The sequence below is a fragment of the Lissotriton vulgaris genome, chromosome 1_1 (genome assembly GCF_964263255.1).
Source record: "Lissotriton vulgaris chromosome 1_1, aLisVul1.2, whole genome shotgun sequence".
NCBI lineage: Eukaryota > Metazoa > Chordata > Amphibia > Caudata > Salamandridae > Lissotriton > Lissotriton vulgaris.
The window spans coordinates 1,141,498,691-1,141,521,329 of record NC_141685.1 but is presented as its reverse complement, the minus strand read 5'-3'; the positions used below and the strand labels follow the sequence as shown (position 1 = coordinate 1,141,521,329).

General features: G+C 48.3%; 1 protein-coding gene across 1 annotated transcript in view; it reads left to right on the top strand.

Moving 5' to 3' along the window:
* LOC147748799 (E3 ubiquitin-protein ligase DTX3L-like) overlaps positions 1-22,639 on the top strand; it is a 719,624-nt gene that overhangs the window by 617,115 nt on the left and 79,870 nt on the right. Inside the window, exon 8 of the mRNA XM_086963890.1 lies at positions 14,877-15,088. Within this exon, the coding sequence (XP_086820016.1) occupies positions 14,877-15,088 (212 nt within the window). The remainder of the gene's footprint in view (positions 1-14,876; positions 15,089-22,639) is intronic.

The following is a 22,639-nucleotide window of genomic DNA, read 5'->3' as shown; positions in this document are numbered from 1 at the left end:
CACCACCACATCACTCGGGGACACCACCACATTACACAGGAACACCATCACATCACTCAGGAATACCACCACATCACTCAGGGACACCACCACATCACTCAGGGACACCACCACATTACTCAGGAACACCACCACATCACTCAGGGACACCACCACATTACTCAGGGACACCACCACATTACTCAGGAACACCACCACATCACTCAGGGACACCACCACATCACTCAGGGACACCACCACATCACTCAGGGACACCACCACATCACTCAGGAACACTACCACATCACTCAGGAACAACACCACATCACTCAGGAACACCACCACATCACTCAGGGACACCACCACATCACTCAGGGGCACCACTCAGGGGCACCACCACATCACTCAGGGACACCACCACATCACTCAGAGACACCACCACATCACTCAGGAACACCACCACATCACTCAGGGCCACCATCACATCACTCAGGGGCAGCACCACATCACTCAGGAACACCACCGCATCACTCAGGAACACCACCACATCACTCAGGGACACCACCACATCACTCGGGGACACCACCACAACACTCTGGGACACCACCACATCACTCAGGGACACCGCCACATCACTCAGGAACACTACCACATCACTCAGGGACACCACCACATCACTCAGGGGCATCACTCAGGGGCACCACCACATCACTCAGGAACACCACCACATCACTCGGGGACACCACCACATCACACAGGAACACCACTACATCACTCAGGAATACCACCACATCACTCAGGGACACCACCACATCACTCGGGGACACCACCACATTACTCAGGAACACCACCACATCACTCAGGGACACCACCACATCACTCAGGGATACCACCACATTACTCAGGAAGTCAAGTCAAGTCAAGTCAAAGAATTTATATAGCGCACTACATACCCAGAGGGTCTCAAGGCGCTTAGGTAGGGGAGGAGGATTACTTGTCAAATATCCACGTTTTAAGTTGCTTTCTGAATGCTAGGTGGTTCTGGGTAAGGCGAAGGTAAGTGGGGAGTGAGTTCCAGGTTTTAGCTGCCAGGTATGAGAAGGATCTACCTCCCACCACATCACTCAGGAACACCACCACATCACCCAGGGACACCACCACGTCACTCAGGGACACCACCACATCACTCAGGAACACTACCACATCACTCAGGAACAACACGACATCACTCAGGGACACCACCACATCACTCAGGGGCACTACCACATCACTCAGGGACACCACCACATCACTCAGGGACACCACCACATCACTCAGGAACACCACCACATCACTCAGGGACACCATCACATCACTCAGGGACACCACCACATCACTCAGGAACACCACCACATCACACAGGAACACCACCACATCACACAGGAACACCAGCACATCACTCAGGGACACCACCACATCACTCTGGGACACCACCACATCACTCAGGGGCACCACCACATCACTCAAGGACACCACCACATCACTCAGGGGCACCACCACATCACTCAGGGGCACCACTCAGGGGCACCACCACATCACTCAGGAACACCACCACATCACTCGGGGACACCACCACATCACACAGGAACACCACCACATCACTCAGGGACACCACCACATCACTCATGGACACCACCACATTACTCAGGAACACCACCACATCACTCAGGGACAACACCACATCACTCAGGGACACCACCACATCACTCAGGGGCACCACCACATCACTCAGGAACACCACCACATCACTTGGGGACACCACCACATCACACAGGAACACCATCACATCACTCAGGAATACCACCACATCACTCAGGGACACCACCACATCACTCGGGGACACCACCACATTACTCAGGAACACCACCACATCACTCAGGGACACCACCACATTACTCAGGGACACCACCAAATTACTCAGGAACACCACCACATCACTCAAGGACACCACCACATGACTCAGGGACACCACCACATCACTCAGGGACACCACCACATCACTCAGGAACACCACCACAGCACTCAGGGAGAACACCACATCACTCAGGGACACCACCACATCACTCAGGGGCACCACCACATCACTCAGGGACACCACCACATCACTCTGGGACACCACCACATCACTCAGGAACACCACCACATCACTCAGGAACACCACCACATCACTCAGGGGCACCACCACATCACTCAGGGACACCACCACATCTCTCAGGAATACCACCACATCACTCAGGGACACCACCACATCACTCAGGGACACCACCACATCACTCAAGGGCACCACCACATCACTCTAATACACCACCACATCACTCAGCCCAACCACATCATCACTCAGCACCACAACAGCACTGTCCCTGCTTGCTACCAATAAGCATTGCCATAGCCAATAGGACTCACATTAGGGAAGTGTAAGCTATTGCCTTTGTGAATAACAATGCTATTAATTTATATATTTTCAAAGCCAACACATATTAAAAAAATGTGTCATTTACAATACCAATAGCTCACACTTTCCTAATGCGAAACCTATTGCATTGCAAATGCTTGTTTTCTCTTGGCCGCAGGCTGGAAAACTGGGTTGGATAAGTGTGGAGAGGCTGGAGATTTCAAATTCAGGTTCCACAGCAGTCACATAAGAACTATTTAAATGTGCAGGAGGAGGTTCACATCTCAACTTTTTTTCCGAGGGCTCAGAAGGCACTTCGAGTAAAGTTTGAGTGGGCTCTGGGTTTCGCCTACCCTCCTCAACGTAGAGCCGATGCTCGGTGAGTTCTATCTCCTGGGAAAACACATTTGCGGCCCTTGAGAGAAAGGCATCTAAGGTGGTAACTACTGCCCTGCCTCCATGATCCTTTATTTTCTTCCTCTTATCCATTTCTCTCCAGACTAAGCTTTGCAATCCTTTTCACGACCCACGACTTAAAGGGGGAGCCCAGCCCAGCCTCCTATGGGCTCCGATGGGTGTAACACAGCTTTTCTGGGATTGGATGACCTTTGATAAGTGGCAGTAGAACTCCAATCCAAGCAACCCGTGCCGCAGTGGATCTTGGTCACGGGGGTTAGGCCCCTCCGCCTGGTCGTAACACAACTTTCTGGGATCGCAAATCCAATGTAGGAGTCCCCCTTGGACTTCAATACAAATTCTCGGGCATCCAGGAAACCCCTCGGTACCACCTCTGGCAAAATCTGCCTCTTATGGCACCATGGAGGAGCCAAACTGGTCCTCCCCAGGTGGAGCTCCCCAGATAGTCTCTCCGTTGAGGCCTCCTCTCTACCAGAGGGGAAACCTGGCCTGTTGAAGGGTCCAGGAATCTGCTACGGGGATTAGAACCGCAGCCGCCGGCCTCCAAAACCACACCTCAGCAAATGTCCACGTACTACCACTTGGGGACGGACTGCAGCCCCTGAATGAAGTCATTGTGACAGCGATTATTTGTGGAATGGCTGCAGAGATAACTTAACATGTCCACCTCAGCAGCTTGATACTTCAAATAGGTGCTTGCTTGCGGTTCAGAGAAGTGACCAGCAACCTGCTTTGCTTCACTATGCCGACTTGACCGACCTGCTGCCTCCGGAACCTCGAGACACAGAAGCTCACACTCAGACCCCCGAAGCCGTCCGTGCAATGGCTCACCTGCCACCTGATGCTAATAAATGAAAACCCAAACGTACTCCATTTTTCGCTCGTCCTGAAGAGGCCTTCAGTTTCAAAGCCGAAACGCGTCAACATTTTTAATAGAAGGAGTTAATCTAAACCTCGATCTTGTTTGACAGACATTGTCTGTACACTCCAAGGATATAGAGGGCAAAACGACCCCTCATGTCTGTACACTCCACAGGCTGTCTCCTATATGGACTGTGTAAGAAGCAAAGAACACAGCCATATCTGTTTAAAACAACTGGAAGACTGAAGACATTTTTTTTCTAGTTGGCACACTTATTGTTTTCATTTGATGTATGGTTTATGTTCGTGCAACTCTGTGCGATTATTGTCCTTTTTCCATTTACTTTATTTATGTATGTTTAATGTGTTTTACATCCTCTAAACGCCCCAGGTACCTCCGCCAGGAGTGAATGATTGTAGGTCTAGATACTAGGGTTAAAATATATTTGTGTAGACTTTGAATACATCTCCAGTGATTAATGCATGTACTCAATGAAAAAAACATGATATAATGATTTGTTCCAGCATTATATCATTGTTTGTTTACATTGACTCTTCAACTACTGCATCTGAAGAAACGAGTGATTTGAGAGTGTGCGGGCTCCTGTGCTTGCTTTCCCTCATGAGGAAAAATAACTGCTAAGTATATAGAGACACTTGTGTGTGTCTATATATAGATACAGCGTATAGTCCGATGGAATTTATTAATGTTAAAAGTTTTATATAGTGCAAACATGACCCATGAGGGTATCAGAGCGCTTTACATACATTCAGAGAGCAGATACATATGACTGCAAGATATAGAAATAAATGGATACTGTAGTACAAGAACAAAACCATAGGTAAAATAAAAGCAAAACAATAACAGCCAGTAGTAATAAGAGAATAATAGACACATTGAAAGGGGTACTGGGAGAGGAGATCCTGGGATCTAGGGCATACATTTGCTCATGAGTAATTCTTCAACTTCTATTTTTTAAAGAAGCAGTTGAGGGATTTAATCTGGTTACAGGACGCAGGGAGTTCCAAATTCTCAGGGTAAACCCTGAGAAAGCTTGGCTGTAGGTTTTCTTTTTAAAGAATCTCTGTGGTTTCAGCAGCAAGGTGCTAGAGCTCCTGAAGGATCTACCCCCAGCAGAATATTATGAACTGGAGGAGCTAAGAACTCCTGGTTGTAAGGTATTTTACAGCATTGAATGATACTAAATTGTAAAGACCTTGTTAAGATTAATGCAAGATTAAAAGAAAATATTTCACCCGAGCAGCTATGCACGGAAAGGCAGACAATCTTTCCTCAAGAGAAATAACACGAGAGGAAAAACCAAAATAAGAAACAGCTGACCTAGAACCAGAGGCAGCCACTTATCTCGTTCCGGTTCCCCTTTCTTCCGATCTTCTCATGCACAGCTTACAGTCACCCTTTTAGAGGGCCACTGGGCAAGCAGGAGCTACTGGGCCCAACAGTGGGGGATGAGGCCTTTTTTCACCTGGTTTCCTTAGGCCCGACCTAATATGGGTTATGAGCATTTGGGCCAAGTACCCCTTCAGCACTTGACTCTCACTGGTAGAGCGGCTCAAGCAGTACAAGGCTTATTGGGGGGGATGAAAGATAAAGGTGTTGAACATAGGTTCACAACTCAAAGTATGTTCAATAACCGCAATAATGTATTGTCCAATACTTTCCTTTATTACAAAAAGAGTATTTGTACATGAACACAAAATTAAATACAGCATACATAAATAATAGACACTACAGCATTAGGTCAGGGCTTTAGTGTTCAATAGGCATGTCCCTGAGCCCCGCTTCCCTCAGCTTTAGTGGTTATTCCCCATTCACTATAGGTGACATTCAGGGAAGGCCCCTCTAGTAGTCTGAGTCTCAGGAGTCCCACGCTGACTCTTGATAAAAGTTTACAATGTTCTAGCGCCCTAAGTGCTAAGTAGCAGAACAAGATCCCCGGGGCCTTCTGGCCCTGCGATCAATCTTACCCGCTCCTGCTAGGATTGTCTGGCCGGAGTTTCAGCTGGGAGAGGCAGTGGCTGCTGTTCCTCAGTACCTCTTGTAGCTTGCCAGGTCCGTGGCTGGGTGTCCAAGGTGCATCCTCCAATGAGACACTAAGTTCCATTGTTCCTTCCCACCAGTAGAGGGTTGGTTGCTAGTGTTCCTATCATCAGTTGGGTATCCGGTCTGCACAGGTCATCACGGTGGCCTCTCCTCATGATGATGACTTGAACTAGCCAACGGTCTTTATCATTTCCGCTGGCCCCACCTGACATACAGGGTCACTGACCTTACTCCATACAGTCGACAGCCTGCTGTGCATGTCAATAATCTTCCTAACAGTGTCACCTGGCATACAGGGTCACCAACTTAATTCTGCACATGGGCGATGGCTCAATCGGCACTGCAGTAATCTTAATGGCAGTCCCACCTGGCATATAGGGTTGTCGACTCTCCTCCGGACATTTACTATGGCCCGATCTGCACAGCAGTGATCCTCAAGGTGGTCCCACCTGGCATGTCTCCGACTTCACTCCACACACATGTACGCCACGATTAACATGGCAGTGATGCTGACTACAGCTAACTTAATATAAGCAACCTCTGGCTTCACCTACATGAACCTCCACACCAGCATTGACCTGATCGGTGCAGTAGCCATCTCCTCAATCCTCGCTACAAGGATCCACTTACCAGGATCTCCCTCTCGACCTTGCTTGCTTCAGTGCTCTTCTCATTGTCACAGTGCAAACTGGTCTTGGAAAGAAGGGCGGCACAGGTGTGCCAGGCTCCAGGAGCAGGTGGTCTTGGATGTCCCTGAGTGATGTCCCCTTGCCCAGCTTGGAGGATGGCAGGCCTTAGCCCCCAGCCCTTGTAACAGACGAACAAGTTACTTACCTTCGGTAATGCTTTTTCTGGTAGATACAGTATCTGCCTGTGGATTCCTCACCTTGTAAATATCCCCCTTGCGTCAGCAACGTTCGGAAAATTCTTCGTAGCACGCCGGCCTGGATGACGTCATAGGAGCACGGCATCGCGCGCGACTCCGTCTGAAGTCACCGACTCCTTATTAGGCCTACGTCGGCGTGATGACATCAGTTCCGCCCTTTTTTCCGTGCCTTTGAGGCACCCGGACTGACCAATGACAGTAGATATACAAAAATACAGTGTACAAAGTACATACAAATCAAAACAGCACACATAGTGCGCAGCAAAGGCATAAATATCCCATTATATATACAAATATAAATATAAAACTACATATACTCAGGTATAGCAGAGTGGACAACGGGGAGGCGGGTGGGTCAGTGAGGAATCCACAGGCAGATACTGTATCTACCAGAAAAAGCGTTACCGAAGGTAAGTAACTTGTTCTTCTGATAGATACATCTGCCAGTGGATTCCTCACCTTGTGAATAGATTCCCACAGCAGTCCCCACTCCCGGAGGAGGGTGTCCACCCTGCTACACCAAGAAATCTTGGAGGACAGAGCGCGCAAAGTGGCCATCCCTCCTCACCTTGGAATCCAAGCAGTAATGCTTCGCGAAAGTATGGAGGGAGGCCCAAGTCGCGGCCCTGCAAATGTCCTCAACAGGCACACCTCTAGACAATGCAGAAGTAGCAGACCTTGCCCTGGTAGAATGAGCTCTTATACCCTCAGGAGGGTCCTTACCCGCCAAGGAGTAGCAGATCTTGATGCACAGAATTATCCACCTGGAAAATGTGCGCTTGTGCACAGCTCTACCCTTCCGGCAGCCAGCAAAACCAACAAACAGCTGGTCGTCCAACCGAAAGTCTTTAGTTCTGTCCAGATAAAAAAACTCCACCCTCTTAGGGTCCAGACGGTGCAGTCTCTCTTCCTCCTTGGAAGGGTGAGGGGGAGGATAGAAGGTAGTAAGGGTAATGGACTGTCCTAGATGGAAGGGAGTTACCACCTTAGGCAGAAAAGCAGCCCTGGTCCTAAGAACCATTCGATCAGCATGAATGGTCAGGAATGGGGACTTAAAACTAAGAGCTTGAAGCTCACTCACCCTCCTTCCCGAGGTGATCGCAACTAGGAAGACCGTCTTAAAAGACAAAAGCCTCATGGGACACTTGTGTAAGGGTTCGAAGGGAGAACCCATCAAGAATGTTAAGACAAGATTTAAGTCCCATTGAGGCACGATAAATGGAGAAGGAGGGAACTTATTAGTGAGGCCCTTCAGAAACCTCAAAACCACTGGAGATTTAAAAAGAGACGGCTGATCCGGCAAACAGAGAAATGCCGACAACGCCGAAAGGTAACCTTTGACTGTAGCAACAGCAAATCCTTGCTGTGCCAAAGAAAGAGCAAACTGCAAAATATCAGACAAATGAGCCCATCCAAGGGTCAATAGCCTTCTCCCTACACTAAACAACAAATTTAGACCATCTATACGAATAGATGGACTTGGTGGAGTCACGCCTGGCTGAAAGAATGACATCCACCACATCGTGAGGGAGAGAAAAGGAAATCAGGTTTCCCCGTTCAATCTCCAGGCATGAAGGTTTAAATACTGGAGGTGGGGGTGTAGAACCTGCCACTCCATCTGAGAGATGAGATTACCCTGAAAGGGAGACGGAGCGGCGGGTGAGAGGAGAGGTGGAGTAGGTCCGTGTACCACACCCTTCTTGGCCAATCCGGGGCGACCAATATGACTTGGGCCCGGTCCTGGCGAATCTTCCTCAGAACCCGATGAATCAAGGGTATGGGAGGAAACGGGTAAAGGAGTTGACTTCCCCAACTCAACTGAAACGCGTCCCTCAAAGCTCCTTGCATCGGATACTGGAGACTGCAGAATGACAGGCAGTGAGCATTCTGGCGAGTGGCAAACAGGTCCACCCGAGGAGTCCCCCACATCTGAAAGATGTCGTGAACAACCTCCGGATGGAGCCTCCACTCGTGATCGGCAGAGAACTGCCGACTGAGAATGTCTGCACGTACGTTCAGAACTCCGGCCAGATGATTTGCCATCAGACAAATCTGATGGTCCTGAACCCAGAACCAGAGACGCAGAGCCTCTCTGCAGAGACACTCCGACCCTACTCCTCCCTGCTTGTTGACATACCACATCGCGGTCGTGTTGTCAGTCAGGACTTGAACCGACTGACCGTGAAGGGAAGGGAGGAAGGCCTTGAGCTCCAGACGTATCGCCCGCAACTCTAGAAGGTTGATGTGAAGCAACCTTTCCTCTGGAGACCAAAGACCTTTGACTTCCAGATCCCCCAGATGAGCACCCCACCCTAGAGTGGATGCATCCGTTATCACTGTGGCCACCAATGGAGGCAGCTGGAAGGGCTTTCCTTGAGACAGATTGCCTTCCACGCCCCACCAAGACAGATCCGCTGCAGCTTCTCTGGAGATCCTCACATACTCCCTGAGATCTCCATTGTGCTGATACCACTGCCTGCGGAGGCACCACTGGAGTGCCCTCATGTGCCAGCGTGCATGGTTGACCAACAAAATGCAAGAAGCCATCAGACCGAGCAGACGAAGGACCTTCAGGACTGGAACAACCGCTCCATTGTAGAATAAAGGAATCATTTCTTGTATGTCGTGAATCCTTTGAGGAGGAGGGAATGCACGACATACAGTTGTGTCCAGTACCGCACCTATGAACAGGTTGCGCTGGGAGGGCACCAGGTGAGACTTGGGTACATTTATCGAAAAACCCAACCTGTACAACAACTGAGTTGTCTCTTGCAGATGATGGAGCACCTTCTCTGCAAATCTGCTTTGATCAGCCAGTCGTCCAGATACGGGAATACCGGTATCCCCGACCACCTGAGATGTGCTGCCACCACTGCCATCACCTTGGTGAAAACTCGAGGCGCAGTAGTAAGTCCAAACGGAAGGACCGCAAACTGGTAGTGTTGCGACCCCACCGTAAAACGGAGATACTTCCTGTGCGACTTCAGGATGGGGATGTGGAAATAAGCATCCTGCAAGTCGATCGACACCATCCAGTCTTCTTCCAACAGCGCTTGAAGAACCTGCGCAAGAGTGAGCATCTTGAACTTTTCCTGTTTTAGATACAAGTTCAAGATCCTGAGATCCAGGATTGGCCGAAGCCTGCCATCCTTCTGGGAGTAGCACCCCTGACCCCTCTCCTGCTCCGGAACCACCTCTATCGCACCCTTTCTGAACAGTGCCAGGACTTCTTCCTGCAGGAGAAGCAGGTGGGTGGTCCTCCGAACAATAACCTTGGCAAGGAGGGTAATTGAGAGGGAACTCCTGAAAAGGAAGTGCATACCCATTTTCTACGAGATTGAGAACCCAAAGATCTGATGTAACCGATTCCCAATCCCGTGGAAAATTAGTAAGCCGACCCCCTACCGGACCCGCATGATCCAGAATGGCGGATCTAGGGCTGCTTTGCTGTTGTAGGTGGGGGGTGGGTATTAGAGGAGAAAGTAGAGGAGGAGGAGGCCCGACGTCCACGTCCACGACCCCTCTGTCTACCTCTGTATGATTTATACAGAGGGTTCTTTTGTTGCTGCTGTTGTTGGCTTTGTTTGAAGGGACGAAAGGAGGACCTCCCAAAGCCCCTGAACTTCCTGGTGGTAGAGTCTTTTGCTTGCAGGCCCAAAGATCTAGCTGTTGCCCGGATTTCTTTGAACCTCTCCAATGCCGTATCCGCTTTCTTCCCAAAGAGGCCAACGCCATCAAAAGGCAAATCCATAAGAGTAGCCTGAACGTCTGCGGAAAACTCTGAAGACTTTAGCCAAGCGGCTCTTCTGGTAGCCACTGAAGAACCCATCACCCTAGCCACAGAGTCCGCCGTGTCCATGCCACTCTGAATAACCTGGCGGGCTGCCGCCTGAGTGTCCAAGACAACCTCGTTGAAGTTTTTCCTGTCTTCCTCCGGAAGCTTAGCTGACAACTGCTACGCCGAATCCATTAAGGCATGAACATACCTTCTCAGTAGGCAAGTAGCATTAGTAGACTTCAAGGCCATGCTACCCGAGGAGAAAACCTTTTTAGCAGCCTTATCCAATTTCTTGGAGTCCTTATCTCCAGGAACCTGGGGAAAAGAGCCTGCGGACCTGTTCGAACAAGCGGCCTGCACCACCAGACTTTCCGGCGAAGGATGAGAAGTTAAGAACTCAGGGTCACCAGGTGCGACCCTATAACGTCTTGCCACTGATCTGGACACTGCAGGTGCAGACAAAGGCTTTTTCCAAACCTCTAAAATCGGTTCTGTCAGAGCCTCAGTGAATGGCAGAGTCGGCTCAACAACCGAAGATGGCAAATGCAAGACTTCCGTGAGGATATTTGATTTGAACTCCACTGTAGGCAAAGTCAAATTCAGCAATTCAGCAGCCTTTCTGATAACTACATGGTATAGCATCACATCCCTAGAGGGTGCATCCGAAACCACAGGCAACCCCCATTCTGGAGAAAGTTCCAGGCTACTTGCACTTTGCAGATCCTCAAAGCAATCCTCATGCTCCTGAAGCTCGCCTTCCTCCACTTCAGGTTCCCCATACTCCTTCTCCTCTAAGAGACGCTGGGCTCTACGCCTCGACCACTCCAGACGAACCGAAGTCGTCGGATCCGGTAATGACTCCGACGGAGTCGGAGCCGGCGTCGAGCGAGGAACTGGAACAACAGGTGGTTGAGAAGACGGAACCGGAGTCGAACTCCGATCCAAATCCCGAGGTCGCTCCGGAGCCGGCGAAGCCGTGTGCGGAGTCGCTGACCTCGGCGGTGCCGTACCGAGCCAAGGAGGATATGGCGCCGGCATAAATGGTAGAAAAGGCGCCGGAGCATAAGCTTGGGGAACACCCAAGTTATATGACAAGGGACCCATGGGACCCGCATTCGCTCCAGAGGGGTACATTGCCCTCGCATAAACACCAAACATGGCATTTAGGAAATGCGAAGGGTCCTGACCAGGACCAGGAAAGGAAGGGTACGAACCCAATGGCTGCTCCGATGGAGGCTGCTCTGTATTCGGCTCCTCTTGACCCTTTTGACCTTCCAGGTCATCCTCCGGAGTCGGTGTCTGAGGATCCACGACCTCTTCATGCTCCGAAGACTGTCTCGAAACCGGATTCGGTTCTAGCTCCGGATCCGGAGAATGCTCTGGAGACCGTACCGGCGAGGCTCAACCTTCAGGAGAAGGAGACACAAAGACCTTATGATGCCTTTTGTGAAGACTTCCTCTTCGAGTCCGACGACCCCGAATGATGCCGAGAACTATGCTTCTTCCTCTTGTGTTTTCTTTTCGAGGATCCCGAAGCATGCCCAGAAGCCGACTTTGACGCCGACTCCGATCTGGCCCTCGACCTCGCTCTCGATCTCGATCGCGACTTCGACCTTGACTTCGGCTTCGAGTTGGAGCGTCTAGATCTTGATCTCGAAGATCTCTTGGCTTCTTTACCTTTAACTTTGGCCAGCAGAAGTTTTGCCTTCTGTTCTCGCAATGCCTTTGGATTCATCTTAAAGCAGGATCGGCAGCCCTTGACATCATGATCCGAACCCAGACACCATAAGCAATTTTCGTGTGGATCGGTAATCGACATCATCCGGGCACACGAGCCGCACTGCTTGAACCCCGTCTTCCTCAACGACATCTTCGATGAAGAATAGAAACAGAAACACACAAATAGATACAAAGTCACTATCTGAATCTCAGAAGATCCCAGAAACCGTTGGCGTCGACGACGCGGAAAAAAGGGAACTGATGTCATCACGCCGACGTAGGCCTAATAAGGAGTCGGTGACGTCAGACGGAGTCGCGCGCAATGCCGTGCTTCTATGACGTCGTCCACGCCTGCGTGCTACGAAGAATTTTCCGAACGTTGCTGACGCAAGGGGGATATTCACAAGGTGAGGAATCCACTGGCAGATGTATCTATCAGAAAGACGTCTTGCATAGCTTCTCCTCCTCACCCATTCTGACTGGCTGCTTGACAGCTGACAATTTTGAGGGCCTCGGACTCCCCTTCTTATAGTCCTTGCAGTGTGTGTAGGGGGTCTACTTCCTTTTGAAGTGTCCTCTCCTGTGCCCTGCCTTTCCTGCCAAAAAGAAGTTTGTCACAGCAGGACTCAAAATGTGATAGCCCCACAACACAGGCCATGGAAGTGACTATAGGTTAACACTTGGATGTCAGTCACAGTGATATGAGCATCAAAAGGTTACTCCAGGATATAAGCCCTACTGTTTATGATCCTCCCTGAACACCTTCAGGAAGGCGCTGACGACCTGGCTTTTCAACTGATACAGAACTGCTGACCCCCCTACTCCGCGCCTTGAGACCCTCACGGGTGAGTAGTGTGCTTAGAATTCCCCTGATTGATTGATTGATTGATTGACTACACTGTATCCTGCCACCACTGCACTCATGCTGCTTAACTCCTAGCAATGGCAGTGGCCTTTCACTGCTATGAGGGCAGCGCTTTGGGTGCCCCTTCCGGTCTACCAAGACCACAATCCTTGAGGCAAACCTATGTCATGGCACACACATGATCTGTGTTCACCCATTAAGACACAAAATTGGCAGCAGAGATCCAGACACCATTACAGCTGGGGCACTCAGGGCAGGGGTACACGTCCATTAATTACAATGCAAGGGACTTTTCTGTCCCAACACATAGTCAGGTATTTGTAAGTGAGAGGAGCACTGGGAGTTTATTTTGACTGTTCCTGCGGAAGAATTGTTGGATTCCTGACAGTGTAAGGGTCATTCCTTTTATTCTTCCCCTTGCCACAGGCCATACACACCTTGAAGGGAGATTTCCTTTCAGAAGCTTCTGACATGCTTGGGAATGTCTAAGTAAATAAATACAGATCACCACCTCACAATTGAAGTGGAGCTGAAACTAAAAAATTTAAAATTCCAATAGAAAAAAACCTCTTGAAAAGGTTGAATGGAGAGAGAGTTCCATAGGATTCCCTTTCACTGATGTGTGGTATGAAATCTGCCAGTTGAAGGACACTGCAGGGGAGGAGATGAGGTTGCTGGACACTGTTTGAAGTTTGGGTCACATAAATTGGTTGACTGGTTGTGTGTTGTCTATTGACGTTTTTCAATATTATTGAGTGCAGTGCACATCTCTTTGCTAACACTGATGAGGGTTCCAACCTGATGATGGGCAGTGATTCAACTATGTGAATCTATGATAGATCCAGTGCTGGAGAATCTGGGTATCTCCGACCATGTTAATTAATTCATGTAGGCTTGTGGCAGGATGACATTGAAGGCAGGAAAACAAAATATGAGATAAGGTGGATATTCAGTCAATTTAGGCTGAATGGTTTAGAGTGCAGGAATTAAGAGCCCATCTTGAGCAACATCTTTAGTGCCTCCCTTCTCCTTCTAGTTCTTAATGTCCATTGTTCATTGTCTAAAATACTGCCCAATCAGTGCTGTGCTCAGATTAGTTCCAGCAATAGCACCACCCACAAACATCGGAACTAGCAGGCCACAAAGAAGACATATTATTTTACCACATAACAAGGTTTCAATCCCCCAAAAGTTCCATCCAACCACCTCTGGGAAAGCATATGCATTCCAGTCTGAAAACGACTAAAGATGCATGTATGCAAGCAGTTCAGGATAAATCAAGTAAGAGCAATTGGACTGTGACACTTTGTTCTATGGAGGCAGACTGACTGTAAGCCCTTCAAGATTTCAATCAATTCCATGCACTGCCTGCTGGGTGTCCTTGTTGCACCAGTTTCGTTTGCCTCATCTTTCCCTGCTTGACCTCAGTGTCATCCTACAGCTGGCCACTAGGTGGTAATGTAGCCACAACGCTCGACCTACTCATGTATTTACATTTTTTATTTTATTTATTAATGCATTTTTATATAGCGCGGACTTTACCCAAAGGCGTCAGAGTTCTTCACAATAGAACCAAGTACGTTACATGAGGAGAATTTTACATATTTACACGTTACAGATACAAACGAGAAAGAAGGTCAAATAAAACAGTAGATGGCAGTCACACACAAAACACATTAGGTTGAAAATCGTACAGGCATAAATTACAAATGTACGATATTGAAAGAACTTCCTTGAGGGACATGCAAAGGGATGTATTAGTTCATGTCCCTCAACATTGCACTACGCCACTAATATCGAGTTTCTACGGTAACTTCTTATTGCATAGTGTGGCATTTACCCATTGTTATGAATTTTGTCTTTCATTCCTCACAGGATAACCACCCAAACCCTGGCCAGCGGTACACTGGCACAACCCGGAATGCCTACCTCCCCGATAACCCTGAGGGCCGGGAGGTGTTGAAGATGCTGCATCGAGCTTTCAAACAGAAGTTAACGTTTACAATTGGAGAGTCGCGGACCACAGGGGAGAAAAACACTGTGACCTGGAATGACATACACCACAAGACCAGCACTTATTCCCCAACGTGAGTGTCTTTAAATCACATCTACTTTGGCCAGTGGTCGAAGTGGGGGGAAAAAAGTAGGGGAACTGTGGGTGGAGAATCAGGGGCGGTTTTTCGAAGTGGTGTAGTGATTGTGAAAGTGAGATTAAAAGAAAGCAAAATAGATCCCAAAATTTATTTTAAAGCAGGAACTATAAGCACACATTAAAATCAGGTGAAACGGACACAGGATGGTTGTAAATTTGAACCAGATGTATCCTTAAAGAAAAAAGGTCGACATGTTTCTGCTCGCTTTTACCAATTTGGCAGAGCTTTCATCAGAACCAATAGTAACAAAGAAATACCACCCTGGCGGTATACACACGCTAAGGTGTATCCTAACCTAGGGGGTTGTTTGGCTGATTTTAGATTTACTTTATTGTACAGTTAATTAAAACTCACAATATAAAACGTACATCATTAAAATCGTTATAAACTTAAAACGCAAGTTTTGTTAAAGGAAAAAGGTATTTATAACCATATTAAGTTATCATTCTCAATTACAATATCTCTAACCCGCTTGTGAAATTGAAAGTGTGAGTCAGTGTACTCTGCGTGCTTTGACTTGGCAGACTATTTCTTGATTGGCGGGTTGTTACATGCTGTTAATCACTGCGTCGTGTGGTTGGGTAAGTCTTGTAGACACAATGTCAAAAAACTTCGTCAGTCTACAATTTAACTGGACCTCTTCAGGTTTGAAGCATATCATCACCTTGCCTGCAGCTTGTTACACCTTTTTGATTCCAAAGTGATCGAAATAGGACACGCCTTATGTCTATCAGGTTATGGCAGATGCAGATTATGTGGATTAAATCCTCATTCCCTAATTTGCAAAGACGGCAAAGATGTTCATCTGGCCTCCTTTTTCATGGTGCCAAGTGAGGTCGAATTGGTAGAATTCCGAAACGCAGATTTAGACATTTATCTTTTGTCTTCCGCGTGAGGCCCATTTTCAAATATTCATGCGGTTTCAGGGCATCGTAATCTTTCAGCACGGCCCATCCATGTGCCCTCTTGGCCAGGGTTTCTTTATCTTCAATAGATGATATTAGTTTAGTGACTTTTGTTACCACCTTTTTGAAACTATTGTTGTCAGCTGATGACTCCCAAAGGCTAGTTAAGTCCAGATATTCCAAAGAGTTTAAAAGGTATTTCTTAGCGGGTGAGTTTGATCGTATTGACAGTACTGTCCATAAATGAGCGTTTAGGGTTCCTTGTTCCGCGCCTTTGATTTTGCGTCAGCATTTTATATAGGCGCCTCTTCTCTCTACCGATTGTTTTTGGATACCAAATTCGAGGCGAATTTGGGCAGGAGACACGTAATTTGGCAGGCGGAAGATTGCCCTATATGCTCTGCTGATCATTTTGTCTAGGACATTAGCGCCCTTCCCTTGCATGGGTTCGCTTCCGTATGTGAGCATAGGCTGGAGGCGTGCTTTAATCACCTGTAGGAGGGGGTCAAATGATCGATCAGGGATAACTTTTTGTAACGGCTTCAATGAAAAATGAAAAGTAGTTCCCTTCCGTGCTATAGCCTCTAGCTGGGGTTTGAATGAGTCTCTGCTGTCTAATAATACGCCAAGGTATTTATAGTTGGTGACTCGGTCCAGCCTTTATCCATCCAAGGACCATGCTAGTTTCTTAGATTTGTTGTAATTCACTGACATAACTTTAGTCTTGTTTAAGTTAATCTTCAAAGCGTTTTTTATTGAAAATTGATTGGTAGTATCCAAGAGATGTTGTAGTCCAATTTGGGAACGGCTCACCAAGACCAGGTCATCGGCGTAAAGAAGGATTGATAGCAAGATGTCTCCCAGCCATGGCGCGTGTGAATTGGTTTTGTCCAATTCTCCGGGCAAGTCTGTGAGGAAAAGATTAAACAACATGGGAGCAAGGACGCATCCTTGTTTTAGACCTTTAGTGGTGTTAATTTGTCTGGAAAGGTGCGTCCCGCTACCAAGTTTGATCTTGACCCAGGTGCTAGTATGGAGTAGTATCAGCTGCTGCAGTAGTGGCCCCGGTATCCCCCACTTGTCTAGTTTCAGCCAGAGTTTGTTTCGGTCAACATGATCAAACGCTGCACTATAATCTATAAAGCATAGAAATAGTGACCTCTTGGTTGTCTTGCCAGCGTCTGTCAGTAGGGTAGTGCCATGATGTTTGTGATTGTGCCCTGTCCTCTGCAGAATCCGGTTAGGTTGGCGGGAATGATGTGTTTTAGGGTTGCCCACGATGTTAGTTCCTCCATGAGGAGGCCCGCGTAGTACTTTGCCTCTGTGTCAATTAGGGCGATGAGGCGATAATTACTTGGAGTGCTCCTATCACCCTGTTTGTGAATCAGACTAAGTATCAATCCTCTCCAGGTTAAAGGGCACATCGCTGTTTCCCTGACTTCCTGGAAGAGTGGCACCAGTGTCTCGCTCCAGAAGTTGGCTTCGTACTTGTACATTATTGACAGGATTCCATTGGGCCCAGGAGCTCCTTCCGGTTTCCCTTTGGATATTTGTTGCTTAATCCTGGCTGCTGTTATTGTATGTTTTTTAACCTCACAAGTTGTTTGCCTGGGTAAAACTCGTTATTCTATCTCGACGCTCCTGGGATTTCCAAGCGCCCATACATGAAGACAAGGTCTGCTTCACTTCTTGGGCACAGCGGCAGGGGTAATTTTTCACGGCTGATTATATTGGCAATCAGCCGACTCCCCGCTCGTGACCTAATTGATGCACGTCCGCTGCCCGAATAGTTCGGGCAGCGGACGTGCATCAATTATGTCACGAGCGGGGAGTCGGCTGATTGCCAATATAATCAGCCATGAAAAATTACCCCTGTCAAACAACCCCCTAGGTTAGAATACACCTTAGCGTGTGTATCACCTGATTTTAATGTTTGCTTATAGTTCCCGCATTAAAATTAATTTTGGAATCTATTTTGCTTTCTTTTAATCTCTCTTTCATAATCACTACACCACTTCGAAAAACCGAAAAAACCCAGTTTCACTATAATTACAGGTGTCGTAGCACACCGGGGAGACATTTGGTCTTCCCGGTGGGAGCCCTATGATGAAACATGTCACCGACCAGGTTGGTGAGTGAGGGTTTTTTTAAACACTAATTGTGTTGTCCGCGATATCACACACTTTCTTAGGTTTCCTTTTTGGTTTGTTTTGGGTTGCAATCATTAGCCCTCTTCTTTTGATTTGCGCCGGAAGCCACTCCTATATTGTTGATTAATCTTTACAAGGGGAAGAGGAGTGCCTCACAGTACCCTGCCTCTCTTTTTGTTTAACTATATTTGAGGTTTAATTCAGGAAAAAGCAAACACTCATAGGGAATACAAGTTTATGTAAAGCGTGTGAAATATAAGCAGGAACAACATGTTACCTTAATGCATTGTTCAGAAATTCATGATTACTTTTTGTCTCAAACATTGAGGTCATGAATACAGGGCTCCTCCTGTACACATGTGGTAAGTAGGGCTCAGAAGAGAAAGGTACACTTCAGGAGAATCTAGACTCACAGAAACCCACAAAGGCTCCTTCATATTCATGTCAGCCAGCTAGCTGCTCAATCATAATATAGCAAAAAGAACAACTGGTGGACAGAATGCAGAACAAGATAATACATTCACCCCAGTACAGAGATCTGGGCGTAAATTATTGTTTCTTTGCTCACCATGCTATTCCAGTTTGGACCCAGCCATATGCAAATCAGTCTTGACCCTGAGCCTCATGGGAACAGTCCACCCTGAACTGTCAAGCCAGGGCCTCCCTGGACTGGAATCAAGCATCCTAGGACCGGTTTCATGCTTTCAACCTCATCAGCCAGGATAGCTTGATTCCAGTGGCATGGAGAGCACGGAACCCATGTCTGGGCATACCCGTCCCACTCGGGGTGACAAATGCAAAAAGAAAAATTGATGGACAGGATGCAGAACAATGTCATACATTCACCCCAGCTCAGAGATCTTGGCTTAAATCCATTGTTTTTTGCTCACCACCTCTCCTGCCCCGTCACCTCTCCTGCCCCGTCACCTCTCCTGCCCCGTCACTTCTCCTGCCCGTTCATTTTTCCAGCCCAGTCACTACTCCTCTCCTGCCCTGTCACGTCACCTGCACGTCATGTCACCTGCCCGTCACTTCTTCTGCCTGGTCACTTCTCCTGCCCGTCACTTCTCCTGCCCTGTAGCCTCTCCTTCCCCATCACTTCTCCTGTCCCGTCACTTCTCATGTGCCGTCACTTCTCCTGTCCCATCACTCTTCCTGTCCCGTCACTCTTCCTGTCCCGTCACTTTTCCTGTCCCGTCACTTCTCCTGTCCCGTCACTTCTCCTGTCCTGTCACTTTTCCTGCATCGTCACTCCTGCCCCGTTCATTGCTCCTGCCCCGTTCATTGCTCCTGCCCCATTCACTGCTCCTACCCCGTTCACTACTCCTGCCCCGTTCACTGCCCCTGCTCATGCCTAATCACCTCTCCTGCCCCATTACTTCTACTGCTTCATCACTTCTCTTGCCCCGTCACCTCTCCTGCCGCGTCACCTCTCCTGCCCCATCACCTCTCCTGCCCAGCACCTCTCCTGCCCATCACATCACCTGCCTGTCATGTCACCTGCCCGTCACTTCTTGTGCCCGGTCACCTCTTCTGCCCTGTTGCCTCTCCTTCCACGTCACCTCTCCTGCCCTGTCGCCTATTCTGCACCATCACTTCTCCTGCCCCGGCACTGCTCCTGCCCCGTTCACTGCTCCTGTCCTGTTCACCACTCCTGCCCCATTCACCACTCCTGTCCTTTCACCGCTCCCGCCCGGTTACCGCTTTAGCTCATGCCCGTATCCTCTCCTGCCCCGTCACCTCTCCTGCCCGTCACCTTCCCTGCCCCATCACCTCTCCTGCCCCGTCATCTCTCCTGCCCTGCCACCTCTCCTGTCCCGTCACCTCTCCTGTCCCGTCACTTCTCCTGCCCCGTCACTTCTCCTGCCCAGTTACCTCTCCTGCCCAGTCACCTCTCCTTTCCTGTTGTCTCTCCTGCCCCCTCACTGCTCCTGGCCTGTCACTTTTCCTGCCTGGTCACATTTTCCACCCCGTCACTTTTCCTGCCCCGTCACCACTCCTGCCCGTTCACTGCTCCTGCCTGTTCACCGCTCCTGTCCCATCACTTCCCCTGTCCCATCACTTCTCCTGTCCCATCACTTCTCCTTCCCCGTTCACTGCTCTTATCCGTTCACTGCCCCTATCCGTACACTGCTCCTGCCAGTTACCGCTCCTGCCCATGCCTAATCACCGCTCCTGCCCCTTCACTTATCCTGCCCCATCACTTCTCCTTCCCTGTCACTTCTCCTACCCCGTCACCTCTCCTTTCCTGTCACCTCTCCTGACACGTCAACTCTCCTGCCCCGTCACTTCTCCTATCCGTTACTTCTCCTGCCCGTCACTTCTCCTACATGTCACTTCTCCTACCTGTCACTTCTCCTGCCCGGTCACCTCCCCTGCCTCAGTACCTCTCCTTTCCTGTCGCCTCTTCTGTCCGGTCACTGCTCCCGCTGCTCCTGCCCAGTTCAATCCGTGTACAACATTGACAAATTAGGTGTCAAGTTCCCCACAGTACTCTGTCTGGGGAAAGCTCCTCTGTATTCACCAGGCCCGGAATGGCCATAGCGGGCACCGGGTGTTTCCCCGGTAGGCTGCTAGGGTGGGGGCAGGGTTTGGGCCCCTGGGAGGCTGATTTTGTTACTGGGGGTCGGCAATATCGGCCCCCTGTAACAAAATCGTCCAAAACCGAAATGGAACTGGAAATATTATCTGTGACCTAAAACTGGTACTTTGTGAATTTCGCCGAAATGAAATGAAAAATGTACGTATGAAACTGTTTTAATGTAAAGTACTCTTATACCTATTATGTTAAGTTTGCACAATATAAAACTATAAAATATAAATGCATAGTAAATAAATAAACAAATATAACACAGGGATGGGGTTGGCGGTGATAAGGACTAATATCAAAAGAGATAATCCTATTGATTTGCAAATGACTGATGATGAGAAAATCAAGAAATGTCTCTCAACTCCCGACAATAAGGACCGCTGAACACAAGTGGCAATGGGTGGTAGCAAGAAGTCTGTAGTAAAGTACAGGAAGGCACAGAGCATTACGACATTAGTGCAATGAAGCTTTTTGTTATAGGTCTGGGTGAAACTGGTCTCTGAAATACGACCACTAATTCATATTTGTGAGTTCACTTGGTAGAAGGCAGATTTCTTGCCCAAAACATAAAGCATGTATGCTCAAGCTGCTGGGCTGCACTCCCCCTCACCCCAGGGGAGGCCGGCTTAGCAGTTTACCAGGGCCGGTTTCTGTACCCAGTCCGGCCCTGGTAATCACCAACTCCGATCTCATTGGCACTTGATATGCTAAAGGCAGAGGGCGGGCCCATTGTCATTCGAAAGGGGATAATCTGCCTCAATCGGAATGACAATGGGCCTGCCCTCAATCTGTGCGAGCTCAGGGAGGGGCTGCTGCAGCCTCTGGAGTTCAACAGATAAGTGCGAGCAGCCCCTGGAATCTGAATGAAAAAAGTTATTGCTTTTTAAGTCGGACTATTCTTGCCGTCCCGGGATGCTTTTTTGAAAGTAAGAAGTAGGGAAACGGACTGAAATGATTTTTAGAAGTAGGGGCATGCCGTGCCCTTCCGTTCCCGCCCACTTCTACCACTGACTTTGGCTCAATAAGATTGTAAATGTCGATTCTTTCTAGATGTGCAGAAGAGCTCATTTCTTCCGTTGTGTGTTATTTCTTCTTTTATGATCTAAACCAGGAAATAACAAGCATTGGCATAGCCAATAGGTCTCGCCTTTGGGACCTTATAAGTGTTTAGTTATCCAGCACAATATCCTTGGCGCAACAACATCAAGTGTTGCATGGCTAAACACTTATAAGGTCCCAAAGGCGAGACCTATTAGCTATGCCAATGCTTGTTTTACATGTAAACACCTCAGTAGGACCAGGTATTCTGCTCAACGTTTAAATCTTAGTGTTTGAACCACTAAAGCACGAGTCTGATTCGTAACTTGTGGCTCTCGTACACGTCTGCACTCCTTTGCTCCCGGACTAGATTTGTGCTTCACAAATACATATTAAACTTTTTGGCCAGCGCAACTATAGTGAGCTCTACAATATCTTAATTTATAAAAAAAATATGAATTCATTAAAATAATCATATTGTTTGTCTTTCTAGTGATGTCACGTGATTATTTACTCTGTAAAGAAATATGAAGAATACAGAAGTTGGGTAAAAGAAGTAACAAAGGTTTACTTTGAATTGTGCACTCCTACACCAACACTTGCCTTCGGGTGCCAAGTTTTAGGAAAACAGCAGGGAGGATGATACAGTAAACAAATAAACCTCAGTGGAGAACCAGGTTGCCATGTGAATTGATGGGCTTATGGCCAATGACTAGCATTCCTGAAACATGTGGTGCAGCTCGTTGCGAGCCCAGGGCCCTAATGAAATGGCATCCATTAGCAGAGTGAACCTGTGTGACTT